Source organism: Rhipicephalus sanguineus, chromosome 1 (assembly GCF_013339695.2).
Source record: "Rhipicephalus sanguineus isolate Rsan-2018 chromosome 1, BIME_Rsan_1.4, whole genome shotgun sequence".
Classification (NCBI taxonomy): domain Eukaryota; kingdom Metazoa; phylum Arthropoda; class Arachnida; order Ixodida; family Ixodidae; genus Rhipicephalus; species Rhipicephalus sanguineus.
In genome coordinates this window covers 2390025-2412816 of record NC_051176.1, presented here as the reverse complement: position 1 = coordinate 2412816, position 22792 = coordinate 2390025, and the positions used below count along the sequence as shown (strand labels likewise).

Here is a 22792-nt window from a genome sequence, read left to right as displayed (position 1 = left end):
TCCCTTTTTGAACCTCAAACTTTCTGAATTTCATTGCTCCATATAGCCTTCTGCAGTCCTCAGCTGCCCTTCCTATCTCTTGATATAGATATTGCTGTTCTAATTAACCATCTGTCCTCATGACATGAACTGCCCAGGTTCATTTTGTGCTCTTAATAATTTACTAGGATATTGGCTACTTCTGTGTATTCCCCGATTCATTCTGCTGTCGTCTTATCTCTTCTAATTACGCCTATCATTTTTATTTTATTGCACGCTGGGAGGTCATTAGTTTCTGCCAGAGTTTGTGTTATTTTACAGGTTTCTGTTTCATATGTTAGAACTGTTAGGAATTTATGTACACAAGCATTTCTGCACTTGGGTCCCATCGAAATACAGTGCTATGGCCGGAATTAAACCGACAACCTTAAGCTTGGTAGCACATTGTCACAGACACCGTGCAACCACAGGGTCTTTACTCAGGTTTATAAGCAGCAAAATACCTTGGAAGCTATGTCGCATAACTAAGAAGACCATTAAATGCACTTCCTTACGCTGTTTACAGGAATACTTACCAGCAGCACTAACAACGAGCTTGGAGGCACCTCGTGCTCTAACACACGTACCATCCAGCTGTCATGTATGGCTGCACACCAAAGCTACAAATTCTGGGTTTGTATCTATTCACTAAACACTTACCAGCAGCACATAAAACAAGCATGGAGGCACCTCTCGTGCTCTAACACAGTACCATACGGCTGTCATGTATGGCTGCACACCAAAGCTACAAATTCTGGGTTTGTATCTATTCACTAAACACTTACCAGCAGCCCATACAACAAGCATGGAGGCACCTCTCGTGCTCTAACACACGTGCCATACGGCTGTCATGTATGGCTGCACACCAAAGCTGCAAATTCTGGGTTTGTATCTATTCACTAAACACTTACCAGCAGCACATACAACAAGCATGGAGGCACCTCTCGTGCTCTAACACACGTACCATACAGCTGTCATGTATGGCTGCACACCAAAGCCACAAATTCTGGGTTTGTATCTATTCACTAAACACTTACCAGCAGCACATACAACAAGCATGCAGGCACCTCTCGTGCCCTAACACACATACCATCCAGCTGTCATGTATGGCTGCACACCAAAGCTACAAATTCTGGGTTTGTATCTATTCACTAAACACTTACCAGCAGCACATACAACAATCATGGAGGCACCTCTCGTGCTCTAACACACGTACCATCTAGCTGTTATGTATGACTGCACACCACAACCAAGGAGGGAAACCACTGGTCATCAGAGTATGCCTGTCGTGACAAGCACTTAACTTGCTTTCTTAATAAGTCCTAGGAGCCCGATATTAGTTCGGCACTTCGCCATCACTTTGAAGGCTAGCAGTAGTCCTGCCCTGCTGACGTGATTATCTGTGCAGATTCCACATTTCCGTCCAAAACCTGCTGTTTTAGGATTTCCTTTTGAGCTTCGGTAGGCCTTGAAAGACTTGATAATGGTTGGGACAGTCTAGGCTTCTTTGCAGAATAGAATCTCACTTGACGCTCGACTTTCTTGTTTGCTGGTTCATTAGATTGGTCTGGCATTTTTCTTTTCTTGTCACCTTCAACAAGCAGGAAGACTGGTTCAAACAACTTATTCGCCTTCTCAGCCACTTCGTCAGACACTTCACCATCCACTATTGCTTCATTTTAACATATGGTGTAGTAGCGCAAATTCGACGGAGACAAAGAGGACAAGAAGCAAACACGACACTCGACACTCGTTTGCTTCTTGTCCTCTTTGTCCCCGTCGAATTTGCGCTACTACATCATATGTTAAAATGATATCTCACCAACTAGCCCAGCTTTCAACCCTTCTCCACTATTGCTTGTTTGACAGACTCCATCTTTGCTTTGAATAAAGCTGAGCTTGACACTGTTGTGGCCGCCTACAGCTTTGCAATGCTTTGCACTATGTCTAATGCCCAACTCGTTTCAGTTACTGTTTCAGGTGGGCTCTCATAGTCGTTATTGTCACTGCTTGACAATGTGTTAGCAATGACCACACAGTGAATGTGCTTGCACACTGTGAAGTGTATCAGGTGCGCATAGCAAGTGCACATGTAAGTATGCACACACACTGCACATTCCTTGCATCTCAAGGGACAGCAAGCAGCATCCCCGACTTTTGTCACTGTATAATAGTGCCCTTTAGTAGACTGAGATGGCACATTCCACGTGTCGTCTTCGTTTAATTTGGCACAACCTGCCATTTCAGTGCCAGATCTGTGGCACCTTTCAATTGCACTCAACTTCTTGCCCTTTGCTCCATTGATCATTTGGATTGCCCTCTTCATCAAAAAATATGTCAAGTCCATGAGGGCAGAAACTAGTTTATCAACACGCTTATTCTTCTTTCCCTCCTGCATGCTGTGCTTCAACGTCCTGTGTATGCTCTCAAGGTGCATGTTGGTGTTGATACCTGCCCTCGTCTTAAAGCAGTAGGCCCACTCTTGAGGTGTAACTGCATAGTTGTCCTTGAAGTACTTCAGAAAATCCCTCAGTCTTTCTTCCTCAGTGTGAAGGAATGATTGAAGATACTTTTCAAATTCTTGCTGGTGAAGGAACTCTAAAAGGAGTCGCACGTTGTGGTACACGTCTGGCCTCAGTTGTTTTTCTACACACTCATGTATCTCCTTCTGCCAATTCCTATCCACATGCCAGGCGCAGAGAAGTTTCTGCTGAGGGACACCCATAACTGACGGCCATGCCTTGTAAAATTGTGAGGCGTCATCAGACACAAATGTCTTAGCAGCCACTTTTTTGTTGATGGCACACTCAAGAGACCTGAAAAAAGCTGCCAAATTTTCCTCATTCATCCTGTTGTAGATGAAATAGGCTACAGGTATACCTGATCCCACTTCATCTAGCACTAGAAGAGTGGTCAGCTCAAACTGGTACCCTGTAGTTCCATGTGTTGAGTCAAGACACAGTGCTCGTACCCAATTCTTCTAACAGCTCTTTTTGTGGCTTTGTCATCAAAGCAAGGGCAAAATCTGTTGCACCAAAAGTACCAGTTGGGTCCACCGCACCCTGTGCCTTATACAAACGGACACGTGTTTCACCTTTGTCTTGCATTGCTTTCACCCACATATCTACACTGACAGCATCACTGGTGTGACACTGTTCAGGAGCAGCAATGTGAAACCGCCGTTTGATGTTATGCAGAGTTATGCGTTCTGCCAAATGTGCTGGCCTCAGCTTACATGCAACAGATGTTCTTATATTATTCAATATGGTTTTCATGGCAACACCACGCTCCAGGTCCTCTGCTACGTTGGCCTTATCTTTGTCACTCATCCTCAAGTGTTAAATTTCTGCTTTATGGTCATAATGCTTTCTTTGGTACCTTACATTTATGGTGATATCTTCAGGTGCCGGGCTCTAAGTGTTCTCCTTCTTCGTCACAGTAATAAATGAAAGAAATATCTTACCGGACTTGCAGGTACCCTGACTTTTCCCTCGACGATTACCATGACCTTCATTTGGCCTAGCCACTCCTGATCTATTACAGTAGTAGTGGCTCCTCGTTTCCCCACTGGCCAGCTTTTTGGGAGACGTGTGAAGAACAAACCAACAATTCTCATTCGCCTTTTCCTGAGCTTTCCATTCACTGAATTCTGTTATACAAATAGAACATAGTATCAGAGAGAGAAATTAAACCAACGAAAATAGTTCAAAGGCCTTTGACACAGATTAATGTCTAATGTTTTATTTTGCTCCCTCACTCTATCTGCTTCACAAAATAAATTAAGTCCTTCAGTTACCCTTCATCTCATTCAGTGCACTGATATTCTTTCTGAAAAACGTCTGAAGCATAAGTTTTTGACCGAGCTCACGAACGTGCTATCAACGGCAAAAACGACTGGGTGATAAATGTGACATGAGATGAAAATAGGAAAGAAGTGTTATTTTAAGGGCTCGTTTTCCTTTTTATACACAATATTAATGAGCACTAACAGACAATAATGCCAAGGAAAGTATAGGGGATGTTATTAGTAGTAAATGTAAGGTAAATGTGAAGAATGAAAAGTGGACGAAAAGATAGCTTGCCGAATGACATATATATGTGTATATATGTGCCACAATCTTGTAGTTTCATTAAAGTTGTGAGTAGCGCCTGTCCCGTCGGTTTATGTTCCTTACTTTGTGGTGTGTGTGTTTTTAGCGCTGCATTATGTCATTCAGCAAGCACCAACTCGCCCAACAACACGTTCTTCTGCAGATAGCTTGCCACGGGCAGGGACCGAACCTGCGACCTTCGAATAACGCGTCCGATGCTCTACCAACTGAGCTACCGCTGCGGCCATCCCCCCGTCCACTTTATAGGGTATATATGAACATTAAACGTGGGAGCGTCAGTCAGCGCCGCCAGTAGCCATGACGGCGCGCGTGTGGAACACTCTTTTTCTGCCTGTTGGCGTCACGTAGCACGTCAACTTATTACGAGCTGGCAGCTGACCACTAATCCCTCGCATACCACCTGAAAGCATCAAGTCTGCCAGAACGAGACCCTCGCTACGAATGAAGGAAAAAAGTGTTAATTTAAGGGCTCGTTCACGTGCTCGCCGTCAGTTCACGTGCTACGTGACGTCAACATTACGATGAACATGGGTTTTTACAAAAATGGGCCATACAAATGAAGAAACAAAGTATACTGCTTAACAACGGAGGTCATCAAAAGGTATTAAAAAGGGCCTTTAAAAGGTTAAAACTTAAAAAGTAAGAACAATAAAAGTCAACAGGTTTTGCAAAAACACAAATTCTTTGTTCGAGAGCACACGTTTTCCAGAGTTTTCTGTGACCTTGCGGAGACCTTGTTGTACAGACTCAAGAAAACCAGTGATGTGCCTCCAAAAAACACAGACAGGACAAAAACTGCTGTTATCCCACACGTGCACCAAGTGTCTCATAGGATTAAGAAGGCTGTAGGGTGCGCAGGAGTCAGCGTAGTGTTTACCACCCCCAACAAACTTTGAAGGCCTGTGCAAGCGTGTAAACGTGAACAGTGAAAGACCTAACATGCTGCATGAAGCACACCACGCGGTTTTTGTCTTGCAAATGCGGCATCGCGTATAAGATTCCGCTCTCTTGTGAATGTGTTTACATCGGCCAAACTGGCCAATGTATTAACGATCGCTTGCGTAAACACGCCAACAATTTAAAAGTCTGACGGCAACATAGCCTTACACTGTGCACTTTTCGGTTGTACCCCCTTTCTTGACCAAGCTGTCATTCTCACAATATACAGAGACCAGATTGCTCGAGAAATATATGATGCATCATGTGCAGAACAGCTCGGACCCAGTTGTGTCAGCATGCCCTCTGTGTCACTCTCGAAGAAAGAGTCTGCGTTTTTGCAAAACTTGTATTGTTCTTACTTTTTAAGTGTTAACCTTTTCAAGGACATTTTTAATGCCTTTTTACAGCCTCCTTTGTTAAGCCGCATCATTGTTTCTTCATTTAGATGACCCGCTTTTTGTTAAAACCCATGTTCATCTCATGTCACATTTATGACACAGCCGTTTTTGCCGTTGATGACGCATTCATGAGCTCGGTCAGAAACTTCTGTATGGTATCAAGGGTTTTTTCGCTTTGTCGCCCTGTTTCCATGGGCACGTTACCGCCTGTAATCTTTAGCGAGAAAAAAGGCGTAAGGAACAAAAAAATTTAAGAAATTTTTTTGATAGTCTTGTTCATGAAGCACTCGATGCTACCACGTGATGAGTGTAGTGCAATAAATGTTAGTTGGAAGTAGCGCTCTATGTGTCGTTTTCACTGTCCCCGTCTTGTGCGCTCACCTGTTTCAACACATCATGTATCCACCGGACATATTTGCTCTGCTTTGTTTTTAGAGGGAAAACAAAAAAGCGACGCAAGCGGCAGTACTTTCAGTGTGATCGAGCGAAATTGTGAAAATTAGTGCCTCTGTGCATACTTTTTTTTCTACGCGACAAGCACATGCGAATTATAACTAGGTGGCACAGTGAGTGCACGTGGAAGCAGTCATGTGCACTACAGCCTCACCACAAAAGATGATAAAAATGCACTGACACTGTCTTTTCCAACAACTATAAACTGAAAACAGGATGGGTACTCACCTTTATCTTTGTGGAACGCCTGCTGCACGTAGTCGGCGGCGAATTTGTGCGCTGCGATGTGGTGCTCCACATATTTTTCCAGTGAAGCCAGGACAACGCCACAAACGTCGCATTTCATGGGAGTATTGACTCTTGCGGCGTTGTAATCCTATTAGGCACGGCATGACGACAACGACACCGACGACACTTCGTGACACGTGCGCGGAGGCAGCGCCGGCGGAGGTGAAGATGACACTAGAGAGGAACTCCATCAAGCACGTGACATTCTAGGCACTCCTGGCGACACGGGGAAAATTCAGAACCGACCTGGGGAAAAAAAAAAACTCCAGATGACGACATAGCATCAGGTCACGTGAGTGACGTAACAGCGACGTCATCTATTGTTTGCGGAGTGATCCGGATTGCGGCGATAGGCATGTCTGCATGGCACCTGCACGCAGTTTGCCTTCGACATGAGCAACACGTGGTGGAAGCGTTGTTCAGTTGTCGGCTGCAAATCGAGCGGAGAAAGGGGGAATCTCCGGTAGCTCGGGCGGGTCGCCCTTGCGGCAAGCGGAGTTCTCAACTCTTTTCTCTCGCGCCCATTTCTCTCACGCATTCCTGCTGCATTGTGAACTGTCACAAAGGTTCAAAAATACCGAAGAGCCGAAAACTGCCCATCAAGTTGCGGAGCACGTGCGACAATGTAAGCAATATACAACCAGGAGCTGCAGCAAGTGGAAGTACATTGCGACTGATCCCGCTCACCGATGACGTCAATTGCTGACGTCGTGTCACGTTGCCGAAGTGGGCGGAGTCACGACGACGGGCTACGCCTTCCCCCTCTTGTCACGGAGAAGGGTGGCGAGGCCGCGCGAAAATTTGAAACCAGCTGAAACGGATGTTCTAACCCCTATAACTTCCTTATTATAGCACGTATTCGCAAAATTATTGCGGCAGCATGTTCACATAGCAAAAGTGCGCATATTTCCCTTCATTACAATTTTTGGACCTCGGGGTTGTTTACTGGCCCTTTAAGAGCATGACGCTCTTGATCTTTTTTTTCGCTTTCGCCCATCACACACATGACACTAGCGCTAAATCTGCTCAACATAACCATTGACAGAAAGGTACAGAAAGCAAATGGTTTGCGCTCCACAGCCTTGAGCGCCAGTTTGGAATTCGCTGCAAGTATCACTGCCACAGTCTGTTTTTTTCCTGGGGGGGGGGGGGGGGGGTCCGCGTTCATTCTTTGGGTCAACCGCTGCGACTGCCGTGTCTAGGCTTCCTGTGATATTCCAAGTGACGTGTAGTGAGGTTCGTGTTCATATTACACAAATTTTGTGGCAAAGTCTGCTTGTATCGCTGAAATAGCACTTTTTATTCACCCAGCTGCCTTTGAACATCTCTCAGCTCGATAAGTCAACAACATTCCGACTCAAGGCATTCGGTTATAGTCACATATAACACAGTGCTCACACTCATCGATAACGACAGCGCTTATGTTTCGTGGTATCTTAAAAATGGTGATCTGCTGATTGTTCATATCTGCTTATCTGAAAAAATAGTGCAATATAATTTTAAAAAACTCATTCAACGCTATAGCCATACCTGAGCACCCGTCCATTTGCCAAGTCTAATGAAACTGTTATTGTCAGCCGAGCTGAACATGAGTCCGTATCGTTGTCCTAGTGTCCTAGTGGATGTCCTAGTGAGTACTACACAGTGAGACCCTCTCCTCAGCATGTTTAGAGCATCTTGACGCTCCGCACACCGTGTGCAAATATATTCAATAAGTGAAGATCAAGTGCATATTAGTGGACGCGTCTTCACATAGGTTAGAATGGAGATATGACACCTCCTGCACGATCAGAACGCGCACCATATACGCATGTAGCCCAGTGTATGTACTACATGGATGGTCGCAAGTTGTCTTCAGAGCGCACTGAAGTAAACAGTACGCACCACAATGTTTGTTACGCGCTAAAAAAACAATGCACTGCCAACTGCCAAATGAGAATTCGTAATACTATTGATTCTATGTTTACCGTTGAAATTTTGTACAGCTGGAGTTAATTTGCGTACAAATTACCACCGACTTGCATTCATACAGCCGTCTTGCGAGTCTCGCTAATATACGATGAAAGAAAGAACGTAAATTTTAAAGGCTCGTTTTTTTTGTTAGACACAACACTAATGAGAACTGGACCGAATGAGTTTGGGACCGACCCGATCAAGTGGACGGGAGGATGACCGCCACCGTAGCTCAATTGGTAGAGCATCGGACGCGTTATTCGAAGGCTGCAGGTTCGGTCTTTGCCGGCCAGCAAGTTCTCTTTTCGCGCAGCTTACTTCTCATTGAAATCACAATTACCGCAAATAACATCCTCTATACTTTACTTGGCTTTATTGTCCGTTAGTTCTCATTAATGTGTGTAACAAACAAAAACTGGCCGCGTATCTGCATGCTTCGCTGCAAATGTCGTCGAAAGACAATCTTCTGCCGGCCGTACGACATGAGTCGTGGTCTCATCCGCGGCCACCCGTGATGCTGTTCGCGTACCATTTGGGGAGAGCCTAGCCACTGCCATCTGGCAGTGGCGTCGGGAAACATCAGCTTGTGCAGAACCCAGGGCCGCTCCCAGGTGGCAGCAACATATCGTCGGCAGAGGGCGTTTTCGTGCATAGCGGCGCATTTTCAGCGCAGCCTAAGAAACACTAGGTTCTTTAGAATTACGTATCTATGTATTTTCTGGTAAAGGAACACACCACCTAATACTTACATATTCCTGTTGCGCATCAGATATGCGTAATATTTGCTACTTGATCGACAATGTTCACAAGTATGACCGCAGCTACCAATTCAAGATGGCTGGGCGCTCAGGAAGTGCTTAAACTTTGGCCGGGTGGCTGAAGCGCGTGACAGACAGACAGACAGACAGAACAAAATTTCTGCGTTGAAGTATTCCAAGAAAGACTATCGTCTTTAAAACGAGCCCTTACAATTCCCCTTCTTTCGTTCATTCATAGCAAGGATCTCGTTCTGGCAGACTTCATGGCTTCAGGAAAAAAGATGACGTGCTACATCACGATAGCAGGCAGAAAAAGTGTTCCACACCCTCCGTCATGGCTACGAGCGGCGCTGATTAACACTCGCAGGTTTAAATGCGCAGATACACCCGATAACGTGGACTGGAGATGACCGCCGCCATAGCTCAATTGGTAGAGCATCTAAGCCAGACTCAACTTCTTCTGGTAGAGCATCGGACGAGTTATTCGAAGGTTGCAGGTTTGGTCCCCGCCGGCGGCAACTTATCTTTTCGTCCACTTTAATTTCTTCTCATTTATGTCACAATTACTACAAATACCGCCCCCGATACTTTCCGTGGCTTGATTTCAGGAAGTTCTCATTAATGGTGTCAATAATACATGATGCAGTTCCAAAACATATATATTGCTCAACTGCGCGGGTAGCCATGAGTGGTCTAAATGAAGGACGTGCGCGCTCCACTGCGCTGGCGTACGCTTGAGTCAAGTGACCTTCAAGACTGCTTAAGGATGAACCCACAGTCCTCCTGGGCTCACCGATGCACACTCGTGGTGTGTAAATGCACGCATATGAATATACACGGAGTGTTGCATGTGTCTGCGCAGTAGAGACGTGCGCCTCATCGAAGACCGGCACGTGGTGGGCAACGCCTTCATCTTCCTGGCGGCTGGCTTCGAGACGACGGCCACATCGCTGGGTTTCCTTATGTACCTGCTGGCCACGCACCCCGACGAGCAAGAGAGGCTTCACGAGGAGATTGAGACCGCGTTTGGGAGCGACCGAGAGCTCAGCTACGAGGGCGTGCAGCAGCTCAAGCGGCTGGACATGGTCGTGCACGAGGCGCTGCGAATTTACCCGCCCGTGGTGCTGTTCATCAGCAGACGCTGCGACAAGGACACCACCATCATGGTGAGCAGTCCCTTATATCAATAGAAATGGCATGGTGCGGCAGCGCGAAAAATACTGCGACAAGATTTCTTCGCATTGCGAGCAGAGGTCGTGTGTTTCTTGCGAAGGCAAAAGAAGTAATGCATACACTTCTTTTTACCCACGTTCGACAGTCAGCTTGCGCTAGTAGTGTAGTCACTCGTCATCTTTGTCAGACGCTTAGATGTATTTTTGTTTTCAGATAACTTGATCCAGTTTATTTTGCAGCCTAAATGTGCCTCTTATCGCACATTCTCGTTGAGGTATGACCGGACAGAATGTGACGAAACGCAACATTTTCAAACAACGGTTTAAAAACTGCAACCGGGTTATTGTGAAACTTGGTGGCTTGTCACTACATATAAAAGACTTGTTGATTGTTTATCTGGGGAAGCTTTATTTTCTTAATGCGTAAAAATATATTGCTTGAGGAAACGAAGGAGCCGGGATCAATGCAAGCGAAATACTTTGCAAGCCCTGCACGATTGTCTGTATTTTGCTACAGGTGACAAACGCAGTGATCCAATTGCGCAGAGGAATATCAGTATTGACATACCTTCCACTTCCTGCCCTTTAGGCCACTTTTGAATCAGGCGATCCTGTATAAATTAGAATAATTCAATCAATTGACCCTAAATCATACGCAAAGCTACTGCAGCGCCGAGTATTAAACCTCACTTTCAAGGCCTTTGCTCAATGAGTAGGAGTGTAGAAGTGAACTTGCAAAAATATTTTACTAATTTCAGCGTCTACGATGAAACCTTAGGATGTTAAAGAACAGAAAACAATTTCTGTATTATACTTTCGGTGTACTGTTCTGCGGAAGGCAGCGCCAGATAAATAGACGGAAGGAGAGACATGTTAAATGGGTACTGGCACCAATTTTCGAAGCAGACATGCATAGTTCCGCCATATTGCCACACGCGCTCCTTTCTCTATGTTTTATGTTACCGCGCTCGTACACATGTTACTACCTGCCTTGCGCAAGCCGCGCCAGAATGTCTGGGAACATTCCAGATTGTAGTAGATCATTTCGTTAAGATTTCGCACTTGACGCGAATAGTCAAGATTATTCCAGAGCTTGCCCGACCACCAGTGATAAGACTGGACAGTTCGATGCGTGATGTATAAAAGACGGCGCATCCCAGCGATCAATTTATCGACGGCCGACGCTCTGTTCGCCGCTATGAGTGTACATTGTGAATTGCTGTAGTTTGACTTTGCACAAGTTCGGCCAGATAAAGAGTTTCATCTTGGGCACGCCGACTGCTGCCTTCGTCGACGTCACGGCTTCGTGACAATATTAATCTCCTGTATACAGAGACAGCTCTGACCAAGGGTGCTATGCAGGATGGCCCGAGTTTGGCGAAACTCGGGATCTTGCCGAGCTCTGGCGACACCCCCTTTTGAACGAGCTAATAGTACGAGAAGGTGAAATCCATCCGTCAGCGCGCACTCCGTTTCAATGGTTACGATGGAACGCGGCGTAACGTCAAGGGCGGTCGAGAAGGTTGGGTGGTGCCGTCAAACTTCTTTCATTTGTTTGTCGTTCCACTGAGTGCAGAAGTGGACCCATGCAAGAAAAGTGGCAGAAAGCTCTACTAACTATATTTTTTATGTGTGCGCGGGCCGTTTGAATTCATTTTCAAGCGTTTATTGTCTGCACTAAGCATTCTTTAGGATAATCAGCACCGTGTCCTATGAGATTAGTTCCGACCGAGCGCCTTATAACACGGCGGCTAGAGCTAATCGCCGAGGCCACGTGTATGATCACCATGGTCGACCTGTACATTCTAGCACGTTGCTCGGCCGGCGCGCACCCTCGTCGTTCTCTTCTTGATCGTCTGCTCGCTCCCAGAGCACGTGCGCCCGGCTGATTAGCTAATTGGCTGGGCGGTATACCTAGCTAAGTCAGGACGTGCTATGACGAAGCTGATTTGGCCAAATCATGCGAAGGCCGAGCTAACTAAGCCACGTCTTACTAAGACCATGCTAAGGAAGTCGTGTAAAGCTAGGAACAAGGTAATTAAGATCATGCTAACACGACGCTAATTAGGAGCATTTAATTAAAACCAAGATAATCAAGACCTTCTTCACCGAGATCGTGTTAATTAAGGTCGTGCTAATTAGCATTATGCTAATTACAGCTGTACTATTCAGGACCTTGCGAATTAAACATGAGTAATTAATGTCGTGGTAATTAAGACTCCATAAATTAATGTTAACTAACACGACGCTAATTAGGAGCGTGTTAATTAGATCGTGCTCATTAGAATTATGCTAATTACCTCTGTACTATTCAGGACCTTGCGAAATAAACCTGAGTCATTAATGTCACTGTAATTAAAACCTCAACAATTAGTGCTAATTAACACGACGGTAATTAGGAGTGTGTACTCAAAACCAATATAATGAAGATCTTACTCACTGAAGTCGTGTTAATTAGGATCGTGCTGATTAGTATTATGGTAATTACCTCTGTGCTATTCAGGAACTTGCGACTAAACCTGGGTAATTAATGTCGTGGTTATTAAACCATTAACAATTAAGAAAGGACATTCAATATCATGTTAGTTAAGACCTTCCTAATCAATAGCACCAATATTGAAACCGAACTGACACGGTCATTACTCCGAAGCAGGCCAAGCATACTGAGTAGACGAGCCACGTAAGAAGCTGGAAGAAGCTGGGTGATCACAAGCTCCTCCGATGGCTCCAGCCTTGCACAAGTAGTGCAAGCTGGCCAAATTATTTTATATGCAAAGAAGCTGCCGAGTAGCGTCCACCGCATAAAACACTTGACAAGCACACCGGCACTATGACAGTTACAAGTTGAACTGGGGCCTTTTCAGAATCAACGAGTTTGTGCCCGAGTTCGCGCGTCAATAAATTTGATTGACAGACGCCCGCGGCGAAGAGCGGGTCCGCCCACTGCGTTTCCTCTTGCCGAGGAACAGTGCTCACGACGCAACGCCAGCGAGCGGCACGATTCATATATGAGCCTAATCGCACAGACTATATATGCACACACGCACGAAGAACTAAAGGTTATATCATCACGTGGGTACAATGTCTCGCATTCACTTTCACCGCTCTCATGACGTACCACTCACAGCTATGAAGCAAGCGGCCCTGGTGGGATTTTCGGCGAGAACTATTTACTTGTTTACCACTTACTTGTTTGGGGAGGCATTGCGTCTACCGATTCGCTACTACAGAAAAATCTTCAGACGTGTAATGTAAGTATATCAGTAACCTGTCCGTTTATTTCTCTGTAATATTCCAGAGGAGCGAAACGAGCTGCACCAGAGTGCTGTGCGTCCCTCTTGAAAAAATCCATATGTACGGAGTCCGCAGATACGGGCTTATTGGAATATGGAATGCCATATCACCATATAATACGGATATCCGTATCTTACGGATTTTCGTATGATACGGTGATATGGCATTCCATATTCCAATAAGTCCGTATCTGCGGACTCCGTACATATGGATTTTTTCAATAGGGGTGCGCCCTTGTTGCCTTCGAGAGTGGAAATTTCCATGCTGCAGGTGGAACGAAAGAATTCTCCGAAAGAGGACAAACGCCCACAAACACGCCCTTGGGAGGCGCGATGATCAGTTGGCAAAAAGATAGCGCGACAATCACGCTGACGTCGATGCACTGTCAAAATGCTGACTGAGTGGCGGCGCTAACGCGTTCGCACGCGGTGTTCCTTTGAAAACCGCCGCAAATGCCGCACATGCGTACGTGACGCCATGCTCGTTCTTGTAGCCGTTTTTATCAACACTGCTTCGTGTGCTCCGCACTGTCTTCTTGTCATGACCGCCGTAATGCAAGCTCGGAGCAAAGGCGCAAGCTTAGATGCCTCCTCAAAGTTTAACATTGACCGCCGTCCCGCGTCGGCGTCCCTCGTCGGCAACGTCAGCACGAGTGATGCAAAAAATCATTCTCACGTGATGACGTCATTATATGACATCATCGTGAAGTCACAAATCACCAACTTCTGTGACGTCACATTGTGGGGCAATCCCGGAGGCCAAATAAGGTGAGGTGCAGAAAGCTTACGATGCCTCCGATGCTGAAGGCATTGCAAAGAGGGGGGCGCGGGCGCCTCAGTACATCGACTAATTTTTAACACGAAAGTGTTTTATGCCGGGGTCCACCAAGTACATCCGTCACGGATATGACGTTGATAAAATGGACGCCAACGGGTGAGAAAGAAAAAAAACCAAGAAAAAAACGCTGGGGATCGAACCCACGACTCCCTACCGACTATGCTAAGTCGGGAGATGCTAGACACGGCGCGAACGCGCCGTATATCTTTCATACATTCTCTTTCGCGGTGGGCGGAGCGGGGCGGTGGCGCCGTCTGTGAGAGGTGAAAAGAAGTAATGCTTCGCGATCGACACTTACTAACGCTTACTCCGAGATTGCCCGCGATATCGGAGGTCATGGTTAAAGCGTCTCGATACCAGAGAGGTAGACTGGCCGCGCTGGCGTCGCCGAGGCACCCTTGACGAAGCTACGTTCTTTGCCTTTGGCTTCGTGTTAGCGTGCGTCGGCTCATCGGAGTAGTGCAGCTTCCACGAGCACCAACGGGATTTTTCCGCCGCCGACTGCTTCAATTGCGAGAGCACCGACTAACAAAACTGCTGCAATATGCGTTGCAGAAAGGACGCGATTTCTACGGGCGAATGTCGTGCCTTGGTGGAGCGAGAGCAGCGCCTGCGAGACAGAGGCCAGCAGGACGCACGCGTTTGCGGCTCAGGCTACGAGCCTGTACCTCCCGTGTTGCTGGAGCGCAGTGTGTGTTATGTATGCATGAGCGCAGGCGTCGGCTACCCATTACTAGAAAGCGCACACCATGCCGTTTCTCTCCTTAATTGACGACGCTTTGAAGAAGTGCATACCGGGTACCAGTGTTGATTATGAGCTTGTTGTTATCATCCTTACGCGGGATTCACAATTAGCTGTGTCCAAATATATGCTCAGATCGTCAGCTACCACAACGGTTTAATCATGATCGTGGGCGTTAGTCGTCGCGATAGAGACATGCTGTGAACATGGGTACATCCACGTCAAACGGTGCTATAGCTGCCAAACACGAATAGACATTGTATTTTGAGGTTCGAGTACAACGTGCTAGTAGAAGGGCGTGCTGTTCGAGGGCTCCCAAAGGACAGCGGCAGACGAGTGTTTTTGTCAGTATTTGTCAGTAGATGAGCCATTAGTGTAAACCTTAATTGAGATAATTGTTCTTCTTACTTTGTGGTTATTTATTTTTTCAGCCCCCACGTGGCTGTCGTGCGCACGTACACCGACCGCTTGTGTGCACAAAGAATAGTGGAAATTTCGGTTTGCTACTGTGTTTTGAAGTGTAGAGTTTTGATTGAGTTTTGTGGTGCTTTTTGGCTTAGGGCAGTGTGTGTAGTACGCCATGTCTTGTGGTTATTCAGTGCGACAATCTTGTAACAGGTGGACTCCGGTGAACTGGCCTAGCCATGGTCAAAAAGGTCTTAAAGATTTCAGTGCGCGAGGTTGGTTTGAAAATGGAGGTTTGTACAGCAGCGCACACAGCGAGAAACGACGAACACAAAAAGAAAAGGGCAACACAAGCGCTGAACTTCAACTGACTTTACTGCGAAAAAAAAACCGCTTAAGTAGGCACATTTTTTCGACGCATGCGCCTAGTAAATTGATCAATACCAACAGCACCACATCAATCAGCAGGAATAAATTCGCATAAGCAAAAGCGTCACACAACAAAAAAGACGGGAATATATTGCCGCAAAGACTGCTTTCAATCAGCGAGCCGCTATGTAAGCGTCTATAATGTCTCGCGCCTGCGCGCGCTTCTTGTGGCACCGCGGCGCTCCTCGTGCACGGGCTCGAGACGGTGGGCTGATCTGAAAGGCGACGAAGAAGTGTGTTCGGGGAAGAGACACTTGTGTGGAACGCTTTAGCGGACTCCTTCATTTATTTCACCTACTTTTCTGGGCACAAGTTCGCCCATAATAAAACCAGTGTTTGTGTGACCCCTCTTGCAATACGTTACATTCTGGTGGCGGTGCGGGGTATGATTGGAAGTCCCCTTGGCGCAAGAGAGCGGAGCCCTGATCTTCAGCGATTGGCACCTGGCGAACCGACTCCAGTACACCAGCGTTCAAGCCGCCGCCTCCGAGGAGACCCGCCTGAATTCGGACCGCTCCCCACGGCTCTGGCAACACAGGCAGCGTTCACCGTCAACTCCAGAGCGATGGCCAGCCCGGTGGCATCATCTGAACTCATCGTGTCCCCACCGTGCATGCCTGAACCCTTCCACGGCGATGCGTTCGAAGATGTAGAAGACTGGTTGGAGCATTTCGAGTGGGTCGCAAAGATCAACGGCTGGGACGAGGCAAGGAAACTGGGCCGCGTGTACTTCGCGTTGGAAGATGCAGCGAGGGTATGGTTTGAGAATCACGAAGCGGTGATAGCAACATGGGAAGATTTTCGACGACACTTGCTCGCTGCGTATGCCTCACCGATCGCCGAGAGAAGGCAGAATACGCCCTCCAATCCAGAAACCAGCGCACGAACGAGAGCGTCAGCATGTATATCGAAGACATGTCCCGGTTCTTCAAACGTGCCGATGCGAACATGACGGAAGAGAAGAAACTGCGCCACCTGATGCGTGGAGTCAAGCAGGAGTTGTTTGCAGGGTTGGTTCGCAACGCCCCACGCACCGTTGCCGAGTTCCGTGCTGAAGCCACGACCATAGAGAGGGCGCTACAGCAGCGAGCCCGTCATTACAACCGTGATGCTAGCAATACACCAGTGGACGCCCTTTCCGTGAGCCAAGGCAGCAGCAGTGAAGCTTTGAGGGAACTGGTGCAATCCATTGTAAAGGAAGAGCTTCAGAAGCTTCTGCAGCCACAAGTCACGCCCACAGTTTCTACCCTCGCCACCGTCATTCGTGATGAAGTTCGGCACGCACTTCTTCAACCGCAACCTGAGGCGCAAGCTATCCGGCTTGAACAACCGCTGCAGGAACGTCGTGTACCAACGTACGCGGACGCTCTACGCCAACCCGCCGTGCACAATGCTTCGTTCGCAGCCCCCAGTGGCCATCCATCGGCTTCGCACGGCTCGCCCTTTCTAGGAGAACTGAGGCCATGAAAAAGCGACGTGTGGCGCACACCTGACAGGACGCCGCTCTGTTTTCATTGCGGAGAAGCTGGACATCTTTACCGAATGTGCCCATATCGAAGAGTCGGTCTGCGTGGGTTTTCTGTAAATGCGCCATCCCCACGTAATGGTGAAAGACCCATCGAAATACAAGATTACCTGTCGAGGCATCAATTCCCAACGGCTAGTTTTCAGCACCAGCCAAGGTCACCAGCACCTACTCGTTATCGATCGCCAAGCCCCTGGCGTTCAAGTTCTCCATCTTCAAGTTCACCAAGGCATCGTTCCATGAGCCCGCGGCAGGAAAACTAAAGCCAGCGACCTGGGGAGGCAAGGCCGCTGATGTTCGACAAAGCGAAGATCCTCCGTCAAGGCCCCAACGGCAGCAGCGACGAGCAGAAAACGACGCCCACGATAAGTAAAGAAAAAATTTCTTCAGACTTGCGCGTTACGGTGGACGGGCGTGAATTGAGCGTCTTGGTAGATACTGGTGCCGATTATTCAGTCGTAAGCTATGCGTTCGCAAGGGATCTAAAGAAAGTTTTGACGCCATGGAGTGGACCACAAATACGTACGGCTGGGGCCCACCTCATAACACCTCTGGGAAGATGCACCGCGAGAATCGGAATTCAGGGTGCTACTTACGTCGCTGATTTCATCGTGCTTCCAGAATGCTCGAGAGATGTAATACTCGGGATGGATTTCTTGCTAGCGAACGGTGCCATAATCAACCTTCAGAATTCTAGCGTTTCTTTCTCGACGAAACTGGCGATAGACAAGAAGGAGGTAGAGAGCACTGCATTGCGTGTTATCGATAGGGACGTAACTGTGCCACCACGATGCAGTGTGCTGGTTGGCGTAATAAATGACGCATTCGTCGATTCCGAAGGTATAGCGGATGGTAACGTCGAACTACTGCTAAAGAAAGGCATTTGCATAGCTCGGGGCATTATTCACTTACGTGGTGGGTGTGCCAATGTTTTGCTCACAAATTTCGGAAATGAAATTCAGCATGTTGCAAAAGGCATTGCCATCGCCTTTCTACACAGCTTTACTGCAGCGACAGATTTATGTAGCCTGGCGTGAGCGCCACATACTTCGGAAACTACGCATGATGTTGGAGCAGCAGTTTCGATCAGCCGAAATCTATCGCCAGCCGAAAGGAAACTCATAGAAGACCTTATAAGAGATTTCTCACAGTGCTTCTCCACCTCGTCAAAAGTACACCGAACGCAGATCGTTAAGCACCGAATAATAACGGACGACGCAACACGGCCAGTATATCAACACCCGTACAGAGTTTCACCGAAAGAACGACAGGTCATAAAGGGTCAAGTGCAAGAGATGCTGGAGGACGATGTCATTCAGCCATCCAACAGTCCGTGGGCATCACCAGTAGTTCTTGTCAGGAAAAAGGACAACACGTTGAGATTCTGTGTTGACTATCGGAAACTGAACAGCGTGACCAAGCGGGATGTATACCCCTTGCCGCGTATTGATGACACATTATACCGGCTACGGCACGCCAGATATTTCTCGTCATTGCATTTAAAAAGCGGGTATTGGTAAATTGAAGCGGATGAAAGAGACCGTGAAAAGACTGCTTTCGTAACGCCGGACGGCCTGTATGAATTTAAAGCACTCCCATTCGGCCTCTGTTGTGCGTCGGCGACATTACAGCGCATGATGGACAGTGTCCTCTCGGGCCTCAAATGGCAGTCATGCTTAGTCTACTTAGACGATGTGGTAGTATTTTCTGCAACGTTTGACCAACACGTAGAGAGACTACATTTAGTGCTTCAGGCTATCCAGTCGGCCGGCTTGACTATTAAACCGGAAAAGTGCCAGTTTGGATTTGAAAAGCTGCTTTTCCTGGGTCATGTCATCAGTGCTGAAGGTGTTGATCCGGACCCCGACAAGACTGCTGCCGTCGCACAATTCCCCAAGCCGAGAGACAAGGAGGTGCGTCGATTTCTGGGCTTATGCGCTTACTACAGGCGATTCGTTGAAAATTTTCGAAAATTGCCGAACCCCTAACCAGACTCACAAAAGAGGAGCAACCATTCATTTGGCATACGGAACAAGAGGCAGCTTTCAATGAATTAAAGAAACGTTTACAAGCCCCGCCGATTCTCGCCCACTTCGACGAGACCGCGTATACCGAAGTCCATACAGATGCAAGCAATGTTGGTCTCGGCGCGGTGTTGGTTCATTGGCAAAATGGAGAAGAGAAAGTAGTAGCTTATGCCAGCCGCACCCTCTCAAAAGCTGAAAAAACTACTCCGCGACAGAAAAGGAGTGCTTGGCAGTAATATGGGCCATCAGCAAGTTCAGGCCATACCTTTACGGAAGGCCGTTCTGTGCCGTCAGCGACCACCACTCAGTTTGCTGGCTGGCAAGCTTAAAAGACCCGTCGGGGCGACTTGCGAGATGGAGCCTCAGGCTCCAAGAATACGATATTACCGTTGTATACAGGTCTGGAAGGAAGCATAACGATGCTGATTGCTTATCACGCTCGCCACTGGACTCTACTCCTTCAGAAGAGGACGACTTCCCATTCCTTTGTGTGGTGGAAGCTTCGGACGTCGCCGAGCATCAACGAGCTGACACAGAACTGCTCCCATTGATAAAGTACCTCGAAGGGCATGACTCCCAAGTTCCAAGTGTATTTAAGAGGACATCATCCTCATTCTGTCTCCGTGATAATGTACTCTACAAGAGGAACTTCGGACACAACCAGGAAAAGTTCTTACTCGTTGTGCCGTTAGCCATGAGGCATGAAATATTAGCAGCTTGCCATGATGAACCGTCGTCGGGCCACTTGGGCGTCAGCCGGACATTCGCCAGAATTCGCCTGAAATATTACTGGCCCAAGCTGTTAGCATCGGTGCAGCATTATGTAAAGTCATGTCGCGAATGTCAAAGGCGCAAAACACCACCTCTGAAGACGGCCGGCCTTCTCGAGCCGATAGACCCACCTGAGGCTCCATTTCGACAAATTGGAATGGATCTTCTTGGGCCGTTTCCAACGACATCCTCAGGGAAGAGGTGGATTGTCGTCGCAACCGACTATTTAACACGGTATGCTGAAACTGGTTGCCTTGAGAGAGGAACGGCAGCAGAAGTTGCCAAGTTCTTCGTGCACAACATAGTTCTCCGACATGGCGCCCCAACCGTAGTCATTACCGATCGAGGAGCAGCCTTTACCTCTGAGTTGATGCAGTGCTTGACGATGATGACTAACACCAGTCATAGAAAAAGCACTGCATACCACCCCCAAACGAACGGGTTGACGGAACGTCTAAACCGCACCATTGCTGACATGTTGTCAATGTACGTGGACATGGAGCATAAGACGTGGGACGAAATTCTGCCTTACGCAACTTTCGCCTCCAATACGGCCCTACAGGAGACCACCCGCGTCACACCATTTCAGCTGGTCTATGGCCGTACGGTCACTACAACACTCGACGCCATGCTACTAGTCGACAACGACAATTATGAGCCATCCGATATTGACGACTTCCTACAAAGAGCTGAAGAAGCGCGCCAGTTGGCGCGTCACCGAATACGCCAACAACAATTCAAGGACGCGAGCTACTACAACCTGCGCCGCAGAGAAGTTAAGTACCAGCCAGGCGATCAAGTATGGGTATGGACACCAATACGACGCCACGGGCTGTCAGAAAAACTCCTTCGACGCTACTTTGGTCCGTATAAGGTTCTCCGCCGATTAAGTGACTTAACTTATCAAGTAATCCCCGAAGGACAAGGGCGCTCAAGACGGCAAAACCATGCAGAAGTCGTACACGTAGTCCGCATGAAGCCCTATTACGAGAGAAAATGAAAAATACCCCCCCCCCCCCATTTGGTTACCACCCTCAATCACGCATCGGGACGATGCGTATTTCGGAGGGGGACTAATGCCGCAAAGACTGCTTTCAATCAGCGAGCCGCTATGTAAGCGTCTATAATGTCTCGCGCCTGCGCGCGCTTCTTGTGGCACCGCGGCGCTCCTCGTGCACGGGCTCGAGACGGTGGGCTGATCTGAAAGGCGACGAAGAAGTGTGTTCAGGGAAGAGACACTTGTGTGGAACGCTTTAGCGGACTCCTTCATTTATTTCACCTACTTTTCTGGGCACAAGTTCGCCCATAATAAAACCAGTGTTTGTGTGACCCCTCTTGCAATACGTTACAATATCACAATGTCAGGTATTTATGCCTAAAAAAATCCGGCAGATCCCACGCACTGTGGGACTCGATGTAATGCGAAGCAGCCAGCAAAGGGCTGAACACATCGCCTTGTTTGTCTTTGAGCCAAATGAAATCATTCATGCTTTGGCATCTAGTTCACCATATATCGCATGTTTGCCATGCACGCATGCATGCACAATCTGGTATATACCATGCTTATGAAACGTATATTCTGGTGTATACAATGCCTGACCTGTCATTTATGTCCATCACACACTCGTGGCATGCCATACACTTTTTTTGTTACATATCCAGTTAACACAACAGGCGGAAGCGCACTATGACAGTGCCATGTAACTCATACCCTACATGACATGCATATAACGATTCGCATGTTTGGACCTGTCAGTTATGTTCGTCATACAGTCACATCGCGCATTACCAATTTTGGTGTATATCAAACGAGCGAAATGGCCGCGAGTGCACCATGAGAATGGCATGTAAACCATGCGATACATGACATGCATGTCATGGTTTTCATGTTACCATCTGTCCCTTACGTTTGTCATTAACTCGGGTCGCGCGATACCAATTTCGGTGTATATCAAGCTAGCGAAACGGCCGCGAGCATACCATGAGCGTGGCATGTAAATCATAACATACATGCCATGCATGTCATGGTTTTCATGTTACCACCTCTCATTCGCGTTCGTCGTACAGTCGCGTCACGCAATACCAATTTTGGTGTATAGGGAACCCAAGCTCAAGTTTGTGGCGCGACGACAGCGCCACGCTGCCGCTCTGTCGGAAAGCTCTGGAGCTAACGGGTGCATGCGCGACCGACTCAGCCCCTTTCACGTAGCGGTAGCCCACGTGCGCTCCCGTTCTTCTGTCGGTGCGGGTAACTGGGGGCCTGTCAGCTCGGCACGTTGAACAGAGACTTGCTCTGCAAAGCTACGCATTTCCGCGATGGCAGAAGCGACCCCACGGAAGTGGACGCGAGGTCGGTAGTATTGCTGTGTCGTGGACTGCCACAACAGTACATACAACACGAAGGCACGCTATCCGCCTGTAAAACTGCATCGGTTCCCGGACGTGTCGCACGAGAAATAAAGGCGGCAAGCGTGGATAACTGACAGCGCTGTCTCGCCTTCCGTTTTGGCTGTCTGATTTCATCGATTTCGTTCGTTTCGACTACCTGAATCGGTGCGTAACGCGGCGCATGCACGCAGCGACTACAATAATGATTACTGGCTGTCTTCTCGCATTGTGAAAGTCCAGTTACGGTTGTAGGTGAAACAACTTTGTGTTTTGATTCCCCGTG

At 47.8% G+C, this 22792-nt stretch overlaps 1 protein-coding gene across 2 annotated transcripts in view; it reads left to right on the top strand.

The window, feature by feature from the left end:
- Positions 1 to 22792, top strand: part of LOC119389244 (cytochrome P450 3A7) — a 366480-nt gene that overhangs the window by 313258 nt on the left and 30430 nt on the right. For both annotated transcript variants that reach the window (XM_037656451.2, XM_049413487.1), the window contains exon 6: positions 9782 to 10085. In XM_037656451.2, the coding sequence (XP_037512379.1) occupies positions 9782 to 10085 (304 nt within the window). The remainder of the gene's footprint in view (positions 1 to 9781; positions 10086 to 22792) is intronic.